This window comes from Dendrobium catenatum, unplaced genomic scaffold (genome assembly GCF_001605985.2).
Source record: "Dendrobium catenatum unplaced genomic scaffold, ASM160598v2 fragScaff_scaffold_1278, whole genome shotgun sequence".
NCBI lineage: Eukaryota > Viridiplantae > Streptophyta > Magnoliopsida > Asparagales > Orchidaceae > Dendrobium > Dendrobium catenatum.
The window spans coordinates 53,588-67,062 of NW_021319740.1; the positions used below are offsets into that span (position 1 = coordinate 53,588).

The window sequence follows — 13,475 nt, forward strand, 5'->3', positions numbered from 1 at the left end:
TAATCATGGGTGTCAGAACAATAGTGTCATTCAGAGGGTTGTTGTTCTTTGTTACATTTGCACTAGCTTATATGGCTACATTAATGATTACTGTTAAAATTTATTTTATTATTTGTTTTATTGCCAATCTTTTTTGTTGTATTACCATTTTGTGTTGGAGTTTTGTCTTCTTACAATTCTGGAGGTTCGAGAAATTAGGTGATGTGGTTGATTCTTTTTGCAGAAAGATTGTGCTGATTGATTATTTTTGGACCTTTCTTTTTTGGGCAATTGCTCTTTGCCACCTTAAATTGTATCTAGGCAATTTTGTATTTTGGAGTATTAGGGGACTTTCGGCTCGTAGATTTTTTTTTAATTTAATTTTTTAGCTCTTTGAACATTAGTGAGCTGAAGGTCCCCCTTTGGATCTTGTATTTTCCCTTTTATATTAACATGTAGACCCCTCCGTGGGTTCCCAAAAAAAATGTAACTGTTTCAAGAAATTAAGGAATTTAGCGTGTAAAATTTTTTACATTATTTGAATTACAAACGTGAAGTAGATAATGTCTTAGTAAATTTAATTGAAGAATTTTACAAAGAACTCCTTAATTTTGATTCAATGGCCAAATTAAGTCAGAAATGATGTCATAACAGTACATTACCGTATTTCAAAGCCTAACATCTTTCTTTTTTTGTTTTGTATTTTTTTAACATATTACTTTGAAAATTTAATATCTACTTAATTTTTTTTTATTTAGCTATAATTTATATATTTTTATAATAAATACCATTTTATTAAAAAACTCAATGAATAAAGAAAAAAGATTCATGTACCAATCCCTGATAGTGGGATAAAAACTTGATATTATTAAGATCTTCAAACAAACAATCTAAAATATCATGAAATTATTTCTTCTTTAATTGAGTTTAAACTTTATTAAATTTAAAAATACTTCATTTCTTGTTTATTTTAGTTAACTATTTCCATATATAGTGATATTTTATGAATTTTTTAAATGTCTTATTGTTATTACTAATAGTTTCTCATATGGCAATCGATTTTCTGCTATACTTTCTAAATATGTTGAAGATTTAAATGTCTTATTGTTATAACTATTTTTTCTCCATAACATTGGCTATAATTTGTAGAGCCAATACAAGATAGGCTCAGAAACATCTACCAAATACATCGATAAGAATTACAGATGAGAAAGCTCTCTGCTTCAAACTGCCAACTTTCTCAAAGGCAAAAGCTTATGAGGCAGTGCACAGAAAACTTAATTGAAAAAAACAAAATTGGAGGAAACAGTAAATTTTCATTTTGTTTCTCTTAATTTGTCGCTGGACTGCTCTTTGGCTCATCAAAGCTCTCACAACTGGGATCAATAACTGTGCTTCCAAATCTTTTTGGTGGCCAGTAGCGGAATACAGATCTGCCTAAAATATTTTTGGTTGGAAGAGGTCCCCTGATAACATTTAGTTTTTATTCAGAAGGATGATAATGGAGCCTCAAGTAAAAATTCTAAATAGGTAAAGAGATCGATGATTACCACACATGTGAGTCATAGCTATTGTTACGATTGTCTCCCATTACAAACACAGAGTTCTCGGGAACTTGCTGAAATGATCAATTACAGGACTTAGCAAGTTAGTATATATATATATATATATATATATATATATATATATATGTTTTTGGAGGAAAATGTCATTGCTGATTCAGAAATCAAGTAGAGGGATAAAAAATACAGATTTGGTAGGGGAGTCGAGCATACCAATTCTAATTGTTCAAGCAACTTGCTGAAATGATGATAATGCTCATGCCCCCTCTCTCCTCTCTCTCTCTCTCTCTCTCTCTCTCTCTCGCACGCGCGCTCGCTCTCTCTTCTCTTCCCCCCCTCTCTCTCTCTCCCTCCCCCTCTCTCTCTTCTCTGTATAGCTCCCGCTCTAAACTTATTCATCCACATTTTAAACTTTCTTGTGCTTCATGATCATGATAAAACATCACCATCTTTATTGGGAAAACTCATGGAAGAAAAAAAGATTTGAGATAGCTCTTAGAAGTTAGAACAACACCCTATCCTATTTCTTTCTACTTTTTCCTATTGCTGAATAAAAAACTCCATGTAGTCTAAAATGGAGCAATGTTAGTCTTACTGTTGGGGTCATATCATAAGATGGTGGCTCGAGAATGAAGCGTTCATCCTTCACGGTACCATTCACTATCAACTTACCATTATGAACCTGCAATTATTCAACAAACGACCATGAATAATCTATACAACAACAACAACAACATCAAGCCTTTATCCCACTACGTGGGGTCGGCTACACAGTGTTAATCTGAAGGAAAAAAGCAGTTGGGGAGCAACATAGGTGCATAACTAGCAATAAGCATTTTAAAAATTATCAATGCATTATTTACAAAAGTAATGATTAGTGAGTAGTACTTAGTTCATGCGAAAAAATAAAATAAAATAAAAAACATGATTAAGTAGCAGCTACATTAGCTACATTAACACTATCGTTGTCAGGTCCTAAGTCCTGGATAGGAAAAATGGAGGGTTGCATTAGGTAGTCGACAGCCAGCGTAAAACTTGTCGAATAATAATGACATGAATCCTTTAAAAATTTTGTCACAATGGAGAAAAAGGATTCATGTAGCTAACTCCACGTAGTGGGATAAAGGCTTGATGATGTTGTTGTAGTACATTAGCAGAGATAAGGAGGGGGCTGAGGGAACACGCCGCCATGATAGAATTATCCAAGACACAAATATATGGTACATAAAGATTTTTTTTTACACTTGCATTAATAATCATACAAGCATGATCATTTTCTTTTGACAGCATTAGTAAAAATATACTCTGATAAAATGAGTAAGAACATTTTTTGTTTCACCAAGAACACAGCTCATAACTCTTGATACACTTACTTCGACCACATCACCTGCTTTGGCAACAATTCTCTTGATAAAAACATCATCATTGGAATATCCGACCTCCTGCATGGTAAAGAATATTAGAATGAGAATAAATGTAATGTGCACAGAAAAGTTATCAACTTGTAAAGGAACTACAGTTACCTGTAACACTGGTGGGCTCTTAAAGATGACTATGTCATTTACACATGGTTTTCTGAAGTAGTAAGAAACCTATAAAAAATGCAGACTGAGAATGATGAGGAAGATGAGTTCTATATACCGAAACTTACATGTTGATAATAGCAAACATTTTGCTTAATTTCATGAATATTAACAATCAAAAGCATAAACAAGCATGAAAAATAGAATGATAGTAGTAACCGAACATGAGCATTATTGTTTTTGTAAAACATCTTTTAGGCCTAAGAGAAAGACCGCCGAATTAACTTTACCAACAAAGCTATAAAAAAACTAGTGTTGCTAGTTATACTAATTAGTTGACGAAGAAATAGTAGAAAATTACGACAATAGAGAGGCGTTAACCAGTAGTTAGGTTCATGGGCGGAGAGAAAGGGGGGCAAGGGGGGGCGGGGGGGGGGGGATGCCCCCCCCAAAAAAAAACCACATGCCCCCCAAAAAAAAATCCCTCAGAGAGAGAGAGTGAGATTGCAAAATAAAATAAAATCCAAAAGATCAAAAGTGCTTTTATATCTATACATTTTATCTATGATATGCCATCAAAAACTTATCTTGATTGGGCAAATCTCAAGACTAAATCAAGTCTGAAACTTCGGAAATTAAATCGAAGACCATCTGAACTCTGATTTCAACAAACTTATAGTCTAACATAAGTCTCATAATTACGAAACCAACGATACCTAACTTAGGTTGCCACTAGTTTGATATGGAGACCCTAGATTCAAGTCAAGAAAGGAAACTCTTAATAAATGAAGGGCAAAGGCTATGAACAGGAACCCCTCCACATACCCTCGCTGCTGGAACCCTTCAATTCTTCCTTGTTATCTGGATTAGTTCTGGAATCAGCAAACATCAATGCAACAAATCAGTAGCAGCAACAGTTGTGGTAACGCATACATGGCAGTGAGCAACAGTTGGCAGAAGCAACACAATCTAGACAACAGTTGGCGCGCGCAATGATGCACGGCACGGCACGGCGCACATACGACTCTATTTATTTGGTGAGGCGCATCGAATTAAAATGGCCCGTGCTATTTGCACCATGCATGAGCAATGGTGCATGGCCAAGGCGCAAATAGCACAAGCCATTTTATTAACATGTTATAAATTTCAAATTCTAAATTATAATTAAAATTTTTAAGGTTTATATATATCAAAATTAATTATTAATTAATTAAATATCAAATTAATAAAATAACAAAAAAATTATCATATTTAAAAGTTTTTTGAAGGATTTCAAGCTTTTATTTTTTTATTTGGTAGGATTTAGGCTAAATTATGTTTAAATCCTACTCAAATCCATCAATGTAAGCTTCTGTAATATTTAAAAATGTCATTTTTTATTGTTGTGTAGGATATTTATGGTTACATTTTGCTCAAATCAATATATTATTTGTTATTTAATAGTGTTTTGTATATATATATATATGAAAAGGTTGGAGTAGCTTCAATGTAAGATAAGATTAGAGATAGTAGCCTTAGTTGGTTTGGTCGCATGAAACAGCGGCCTTCCAATGACCCAGTTAAGAAAGTAGATGTATTAGATTTGAATTAATTATGTTAAGAAAGGTAGAGGTAGACCTAAATTGGTAAGAAAATATTAGAAATGAACTTTTTTATTAAAATTAAATGAGAATTTAACTCTTAACATGACGCAATGGACAAATAGGTCTCATGTAGCCGACCCCACATAGTGGGATAAAGGATTGTTGTTGATGTTGTTAAAATGTCGTGCGCCGCGCCGTGTGCCTTGCACTATACGTCATGGCTCAACGAGGAACTTTACGCCATAGTGTGTCATTCACCATTGACAAGTGCGTCAATACACCATTTATGAGAATTTCAATCCTACAAAATTAAAGCTAAATATGAGGGAGGCTATTTACCTAATTATCTCGGTGAACTATTTGGCCTTGGTGAATGGAATTTCATTGGTGGTGGTGGTAATCTTATACTCCAAGAATATGTCTTGTTCTATAGGTACTTCCTACTCCAATAATAAATCGTGCATAGCAGGTAGCACATTTTCTAAATTGTAATAAAGTAAGGTTACAAAAGGCTAAAAATTGTCCAAATTTATCATGAATACATTATGATAGGAAACACTAGTAGTTTTCAAGCATTTCCTATCAATCTTTGGAAAACAACGAAAATCTTCACAAAAAGTCCGCACAAAAACAGTAGATAACTTGTATGATTTGATGAAAGGAACACGAAAAATAGCAAGATACACTTGATCCTCAATTCGAGAGGAGGATCGATCTCTCCCAAATCTCTAGACGCCGCTAGAACCCAAAGAAAACCTAAATCTAAGAGATCTCAAATTTCAGCCAAATTCAAGATGCCCAAACCCTAGGAAAACAAACTATTTAATGCATACAAATCAAAAGGAAATCCCTAAACAGTCCCTACATTCAAATTTCCCTCTCAAAACCCTCAAAAAAAGCTTCCTAAAAAGCTCCCGCACGGTGTGCGGCTCGCTCGGCATCCCCGCGGGCGGAGATTTCTCCGCCCAGTTTGCGCTGGGCCGGTCCCGCACGGACCGACTGGACCGGTCCAATGGACCGGTCTAACACATCACCATGCATGATGGCAGTTCCAGCTAGCAAGCAATGTTTCCAATATTTCCAAGGATTTTAAGTTGATCATACCGGATTGACTTCAACTTATTTCTCACTACTTTGAGGTGATAATTGCCCAAATGTAACCAAGAAAGATCTCTAACTTAGAAGTCAGCCTTGACAATGTGATGATCATGCCTTACTATTTAAGTTGGGTCTTTTGTGGTTGTTTTTTCACCAATGCATGAATTTTTTTGGATGCTCTCCAAAACTCTATGAGGGCATTCATGGTTAACAACAATACCATGAGAAAAAAGTAACGGGAGAGATGGAAGTGAAGGTCAAATAGGGATTTGTAGCCTATACCCTAAGCATACTTCAAATGGTGCCTTCATCGTAGAGGAGGCACAACTCTATTGAAGGTTTACTGAAAGTATGATCGGTTGTCATCCCAAGTTTGGGGATGCTTATTATTCTACACTCATTAAAAATTCACCAAAGTACTATTCACCACCTTTTGTTTGGACAAAGTCTGTAAATGAAAAAATGGTGCTCCTTTTCAATGTGGCATCCATCATGGACCAAAAGACCTCGTTGAATCACCTTAGGAACTAGCTATCTTGATCAGACATAATAGAACTAGGCAATCTAAAGCATGCTCATACATGTTGGAGGAAGCGTATAATCTCCTCGCCTATAATGATTTTCATGCAAGGTATTAAAATAACCACCTTTGATCTACAATCACATACAGGTCATCATGGCTCCTCTTTGTTTTTGACAAACCATACAGAAAATCCATGAATACCCATGGATAGTTTGATACCGAAATGGTGAGGGAAATCCTAGCTTCATATTTGCAAATTTAGAGGTGCTATAAAGTATAAATCCCCTAATGTGCTTACTCACGTCCTCCAACATGTTTGGCTAATAAAGATATCACTAGAGGTTTTGCAATGTTTTCTCCACTCCAAAAATGGTTAATCACTATGGATGTGTGCACCTTTCACAGCCTTGGTCGATAGAATCTAGTATGCATAGCTACCCTCAACCCTCTATTATAGAAAAGATCATCTTTTAGACAAAACACAAAAGAAATTGTACTCTCCAAGCCCGACAATATCGCATTGATGAAGAATTTTCTTTGTTATTACTCTTGGTAATATTTCAATATAGAATGTTAAATATGTATAATAATACTTATAAAGAAAGTGTTAAACATGGCCGAGAAAGCATGCCAACCATCTTATTAATAACCCCCCATCTCACACTTGATCACTGGATTGAATTATTGGAATAATTCATTCACTTCATACGTTGAATCAATTGTAGCTTTGTTTGAGTCTGCAAATATTAAAGTGGCATGTGGTCCACATATACCATAGTATCCTTACCTAGCATGTAAACATGTCAACATTTGATTCAATGCCAACAACTCCTTATCACAAGCGAGATAGCTCTTTTGAGCTCCCTGAAACAACTTTGAGTGATAAGCAATAAATGGGCCCTTATCATAAGTGAGTAGTTCTTTCGAGCCCCTTGAAACATTTATTAGTGATAAGTAATGCATCTCTCAGCCTGCATTAGTATCACTCTTATTGTAAATCCAGTAGCACTACTCTCCAATTCAAACGGTCACTACAAATTTGGCAAGTTTAACATAGGGGCCTCACATATCTCCTTCAAAAAGATAAAAATATACTCATGCTTTTGGCTCCATTCCAACTTAGCATTTGCCCATATTCAAAGAAAGTAAATGATAGGAAAGTATTGAAAAACCATGAATGAACTTACAAACATGTTAGCAAGTTCCCATAAAACTTCTTACATCATTCATTGCTACAATTTTTAGGATCAATTTTGATCTCTCCATTACCCACTGCAAATCCCAAGTACAGGGGACACCTTTCGGCAAATTCACACTTCTTTTGGTTGAGAAGAAGCTAGTGTTGTTGTAATAAATGGAATACCTTCCTTGAATTCTCCAACTACTCCTATGTTTTGTTGTGGACTCAGATATCATCAAGATATTAGCAAACTCATTAATGCACACTAGATGATAAACATATTTGGATCCAACTCAATAAACATGGTTACAAGATTCAACTGATCTAACGGTCCATTGATGCATGACAAAATATAATAACTCTTATTGATATTTCATCAAGGGCACAGTAGTCAACACATAATCTTCATATGCAATCCTTCATTGGGACCACCACCATGGGTGATCCACAAAATGACTTGTAAGCCTAAATAATTCCACTCTCTAAAAACTCCACAACCATCTTTCTAGTCTCCTCATTCTCAATGACTAGGTTTAGGTACATCAGAAGATTTGGTAGCAAATGATCTGAAATTAATTAAACATCATACTTTATGGGTTGTTGTCGTGGCAACCCTACACCTAAAAGAGCACTACATATTTTTCCAACAATTGTTATAGTAGAATATATCTAACCTTGCTAAACACAAAAAGAGCAATACTCATTTCTTCCTTCATGATAGACCTCAAAAGTAAAAGTAAAATTTTGAGAAACAATTATAATTTTATGTGTCTTGTCTACCATCACAACATCCGCTACTTGTACTCCATAGTCCAACAAGTTCTTCCCATCCATAATCATCTACCATTGGTAGGGACGAAGATACAAACATTGCATACATGTCATGCATGTATGAACTACCAAAGATAGCTTGATAAATATCAAATGAAACTATCTTGCATAGCATATCATCAATTTAGTCCTTACTGATTGCAATCTTCAATCAGTATTAACGATCAATCTTCAATCAGTATTAACGATCAATCCACATTTTAGGCCCCTTTTAAATACAACCCAAAGGATAAGATCTTAGGTGAGGTAGGGTGTTTAATCTAAACTTCTGTACCATAATAGAAATAAGGTTCTTTTAGCTAAAGTTATCAATGATAATGCCAATTACCTCTTGCTTGACCTAGATTCTCATAGTGAATAATTCTTTCACGTGTCCATATTACAGGACAACCCCATCAATATATGCTTCAACATGGCCATCAGAGATAAAAAATGGGCTTGTGTTGTCCACAAGATTGAGCATTATGTTTTCCACAATAGTAGCAATCATCTTCTACTTCTCATCTTTTTACTTTCAAGGTAAGAGTTCAAGGTACACATTCCAACAATTTTCTCTAGTATGGTTAAGTTTTTGATAATATATATATAACTCTCTATAATATTTTACTTTCAAGGTAAGAGTTCAGGATACACATTCAAACAATTTTCCATAGTATGATTAGGTTTTTGACAATGGTCATATAACTTCCCTATAATATTTAACTTTGAGATAGAAGTAGGCTTTGGAGCATATCCTACCATTTTGCCCTTTTTTTGGTTCTTCAAGAAATTGAATCCTTTCTCAGATAGTTATGGGCCATCTTTCCTGCCTTGAATATTACACTCCAAGGCCATTGCTCTAGTCTAACTACGATCGAAAATTAAAAACAGGTAGAGTTCACTTATAATTTGTGAATACTTTAGGCATACTTCATCAGAGTATGTACAACACCAAGATTTACTCCTAAAGAGATGTCACACTCCATCGGGTTGAATTCTCGATATATCGGCTACTTGAACATCCTCTAAGTTACTTCATGTTAGTCATTTATCTTTATATAGGCATTCCATCTTGCCAATGCATGATGCCTTAACTTTAGTTGGGCAAATGCAACATTGTCATGGGTGTTATATCTATACAAGGTGAAGTCTCCAAATGGTTGATACATGTATCGAGCTTCTTGGCATCATATGTAAAGAATCTCTACTTTGACTATTACTTTGAAAGATGCATCCTGCATTAATGGTAGTCATATCCACATCTCCATTCTCTTCAACCATATGTTTGTATTGGGGATAAAAGGAAAACTAAAGGAGGATGATTACAACATAACCAACTAATCGCAACTGTATTATTTCTTATCATCATAGCATTCAGTTGCTCTGCCAGTTCAGCCACTTAATTGCAAAATTTTGTGCAGGAACATTATTAGCCATTGATTAGTTTACTACCTCTTCTTTCTCTACTTTCCCTTACCTCTTTTTTGACTTTTGAATCATCTCCAAGACAAGAAACAACTCCCCACAATAGCATTATATCCCTTCTTCATTTGTATCTTGCACCAGGGATTGGCACTTTCATACTAATTTGATTTGTAGACCAGCCTTCTTCATCTAGTTTGTTCTCATTATAGATTAAAATTATTTCTCAAGCTTTAGTTCCGAACTTGCATATAATACTTCCCACTATTTTCCCTATAAAATCCTTCAATTGTTCCTCATACATTTTCTAGATTAATTCTGGAATAAACAAAAAAAATTACAATAAAACAACAATAACAAATTTCATCCACAACAAATAGAGCAAAGCGACAGTCAACAAATCCAACAGAAGGACAGCGACAATGCTATCCAAACAACATGCTGAAAAAGCAATAATGGCAAAGCTATACAATACCACAACAATAGGGGATTCCAGTAGTTATGCAGTGGCAAAGAAGCAGGTAACAAATAGCCTCCCAATGCAGAAAATAGAGGCAATAGAACCCACAACCTTGCGCAAATACTAGAGAAGCACTCCCTTAACTCTTCAACAAATGGCTACAGTGCATGGACTGAAAACTATGTGGTGGGAGGAAAAGAAAAAGAAACATAGAATTTGTAAAGGATTTCAAATTTTTCTGTAGGATTTCAAGCCTATTTGTAAGCAATTACAACATGAAAATAGATCTTATCCACACCTAAACCAACTTCATAAAGAACGGCACAATATTTTAAGACCAAGATAAGTATAACTAAGCACAAATACTAGCAAATAAGTAGATATGGGGTCAATTGCGGATGAGGCCCAAAGATAATTGTATATACAACACATTCCATGCAAGAAACAGGCGAATATTAAGTGTTAAAGAAGGTTATAGACCATACTCAAATACGTGGCATATATAAAATAAGGTGGAGATGAGCGATCTAGGAACTTTGATGAAGTTGGGCACATTAAATATAATGATAAAAAGGTCATAATTAGAGATGAATACAACAACACATGAAAGTTTACTTTGATATATCAAGAAAATAGTTAGCATATTGTTCCAAGCAGAAGATAAAAGAAATGTAGGTCATACTTTGCATATGTTGCTTAAAGTTTTAAGGATAACAAATTATTAAACTTTCCTTGTAAGATTTGAAATGTAGTCAAAGTTGTTTAGCACGTGTAGGCTGATGAAAACAAGTCACTATGACTTTATCATTCTAAAATTAAGTTTGCAAGGGTTAAGCTCATTCTTAATCAGTAAATTATCCATGTTTTTCATTTCAATTGCTCGATCATCTAAATATCCTGCAACTCTGCCGAATCTCATTAGCATTAGTACAAAGGAGACCAAAAAAAGGAAACTATGCATATTTCAATTGACAGCATTCCACTGTAGTGTAACTCTCAGAAAAAATATTAACACAGAAATTTTTCCTTAAAAACACAGATAAACATTTTTTTACAGTAAATGGCCACTTACTAATAAATTTACAACTTCAGCGAAGATGACGAACCTAAATTTAATATTGTTTTTACTTTATACTCTTACAAAAAAATAAAATAGAAGCAGTCCATACGTATATAAATCATAAGATAAGACTATTTGGATTGCAGAAAAACAACAAAAACATAAAAAAGTTACCTTTTCGGCGACAACGCGGTCTCCAACATCAAATGTAGGATACATTGATAGAGAAGGAATGTACCGCGGCTCGGCAACAAAGGATCTGAAAGCCAACGAAATAGCCAAGGCTGCAAGCACAGTCTTCGCATCTTCCGTAGTAACATTAGCCCATTCCGGAAGCAACCCCTTCTTCTTCTGTGCTTCCTCATCTCCTTCCCCTCCTCCGTCCCCACCACCGCCTTCGCCGCCGCTGCTCTTATGAACCACCGCTGGCTCAGTATCAGAATCCCCGCCGGCGGCGGCGCAGAGAATCTCTGGACGGACTATTCTCCGATGGAAGAGATGGAAGCGGAAAAAATTGGATAATTTGCAATGAGTCGAGCAATTAAGGGCCTTGCCAGGGTTTGAGATGCGGCATCTCAAGGAATTGAATGAAGAAAAGGTTAGGTTGTTGAAGGTGGGAAGGGTCTTTGAAGAGTTTGTAGAGGGGAGGACGAGAAGATTGGATGTAGGGTTATGATTTTGAGGAGTATTAGGCAAAAAGAACTTCACGGAGGTCACCATGACTGACAACCTCCTTCCTAGTCGCGGCAGGAGGATAAAGCTTGCATTTTGGTTTTACTTTGTCGCTAAAAATATTGCTGTCATAATGAGAAATTATCACTGCAGCTAGTGTATTTTATAAGTAGTTTGATTTTATATGCGCATAATATTTGAAATTATATATATATATATATATATATATATATAATAAAGTTTAAAATTATCTTAATTTTTAACAAATAAAGACAAAATCTTCAAGTGGTTTAATTTTAAAAATTCTGATAATTGGGAAAGATATAAAGAGGCTCCTAAGGAATCTAGGAAAATAATTTGCGATGCAAAGATCTTAGTTTTTTGTGATTTATATAATAGATTAGATACTAAGGAGGTAGAAAGATATATGTATAAGTTAGTCAAATAAAGAGATAGGAGTAGTAAGTATTTAGTTCAAGTGAACTATATTAAGGATGAAAATGAAAAAAATACTTTTCTTAGAAGATGATATTCAACAAAGATGGATGAGATATTTTTGCTTTAAACTTTTTATGAAAATGTTGAAAATAAGTTGACTATAGTGACCTTAGCACCCTAAATGAATATAAAGATTTTGGTTTTATAGGCGTATTAATAAAACCGAAGTTAGAGAGGCTTTAAAAAAAATAAAGGATGAAAAACAGTGTTGGACTCGATTGATATATCCGATAGAGGTGTGGAAATGCTTAGGAGATGAAGGAATTTCTTTGCTTACTAAACTTTTTAATACTATTTTAAAAGACTAAAAAGATGTCAGATGAGTGGGAGAATGAGTATGTTAATTCATTCTTAAGAATATAAGGTTATGCATAAGATTGTGCGAATTATAGAGAATTAAGTTAATGTGTCATACTTTTAAAAATATGGGACGCGAGTTATGGAGCATAGTTGCGGCTGTTCGATACTAATGTTTCTCCAAAATCATTTTGGATTTCATGCCGGGTAGGTCGACTATGGAAGTCATCACAATTTATTAAGAGGTTTTGAATGGAGAAATATAGAGAAAATAAGGAGATCTACATATGATATTTATTGATTTAGAAAAACTCATATTGAAATAACAGTTCCAAGAGAAGTGCATATGGGGGAGATATTAGCAAAAGAAAGATTAATCAATGCTTATATTCAAATCATTAAGATATTGTATGCAGGAGTTCTATTTACTTTTGTTACAAACACAATGGGTTTGAACCAAGTAAATTTCCCTTATTTTGTGTGGTTCATACATCAAGGTCAGCCTATAAGCCTATCTCTTTTGCTTTAGTACATGGTTGTTCTCACTAGACATTTTCAAGAGGATGTCCCTTGGGTTGCTTTTGACTGATGTATTCTTCTTGTTGATAAGACTAGAGAGGGAGTTCGAAGTAACTTGAATAATGAGAGATCAACATTAGGACTCATTAGGTTTGTCTTGAGTAGATCTAAAACAGAATATATGGAGGTGTAATTTATATAGTAATAACCTAGTGAGGGGATTGCGGACTTTGGGCTCATCAAGCATTAATAGAGAAACGTTTTAGATAATCTTAGGATTTTTGTAATA

The 13,475-nt window shown here is 34.6% G+C and overlaps 1 protein-coding gene across 1 annotated transcript; it reads right to left on the minus strand.

The window, feature by feature from the left end:
• Positions 1-1,059: 1,059 nt before the first annotated feature.
• LOC110110485 (chloroplast processing peptidase) lies at positions 1,060-12,015 on the minus strand. The gene is made up of 6 exons (XM_020841982.2): positions 11,375-12,015; positions 3,065-3,133; positions 2,915-2,983; positions 2,137-2,223; positions 1,530-1,597; positions 1,060-1,445 (listed from the first exon to the last, which is right to left on the minus strand). The coding sequence occupies exons 1-6, from the start codon at positions 11,918-11,920 to the stop codon at positions 1,310-1,312; spliced, it is 975 nt and encodes a 324-aa protein (XP_020697641.1). The 5' UTR covers positions 11,921-12,015; the 3' UTR covers positions 1,060-1,309.
• Between the last annotated feature and the right edge of the window lie 1,460 nt (positions 12,016-13,475).

Coding starts and splice junctions, on each gene's coding strand:
- LOC110110485 (XM_020841982.2), bottom strand. CDS start 11,920: ATGGTGACCTCCGTGAAGTTCTTTTTGCCTAATACTCCTCAAAATCAT. Junction 2,984..3,064: donor AGAGCCCACCAGTGTTACAG/GTAACTGTAGTT, acceptor TTTACCATGCAG/GAGGTCGGATATTCCAATGA. Junction 1,598..2,136: donor CTTATGATATGACCCCAACA/GTAAGACTAACA, acceptor TGATCATTTCAG/CAAGTTCCCGAGAACTCTGT.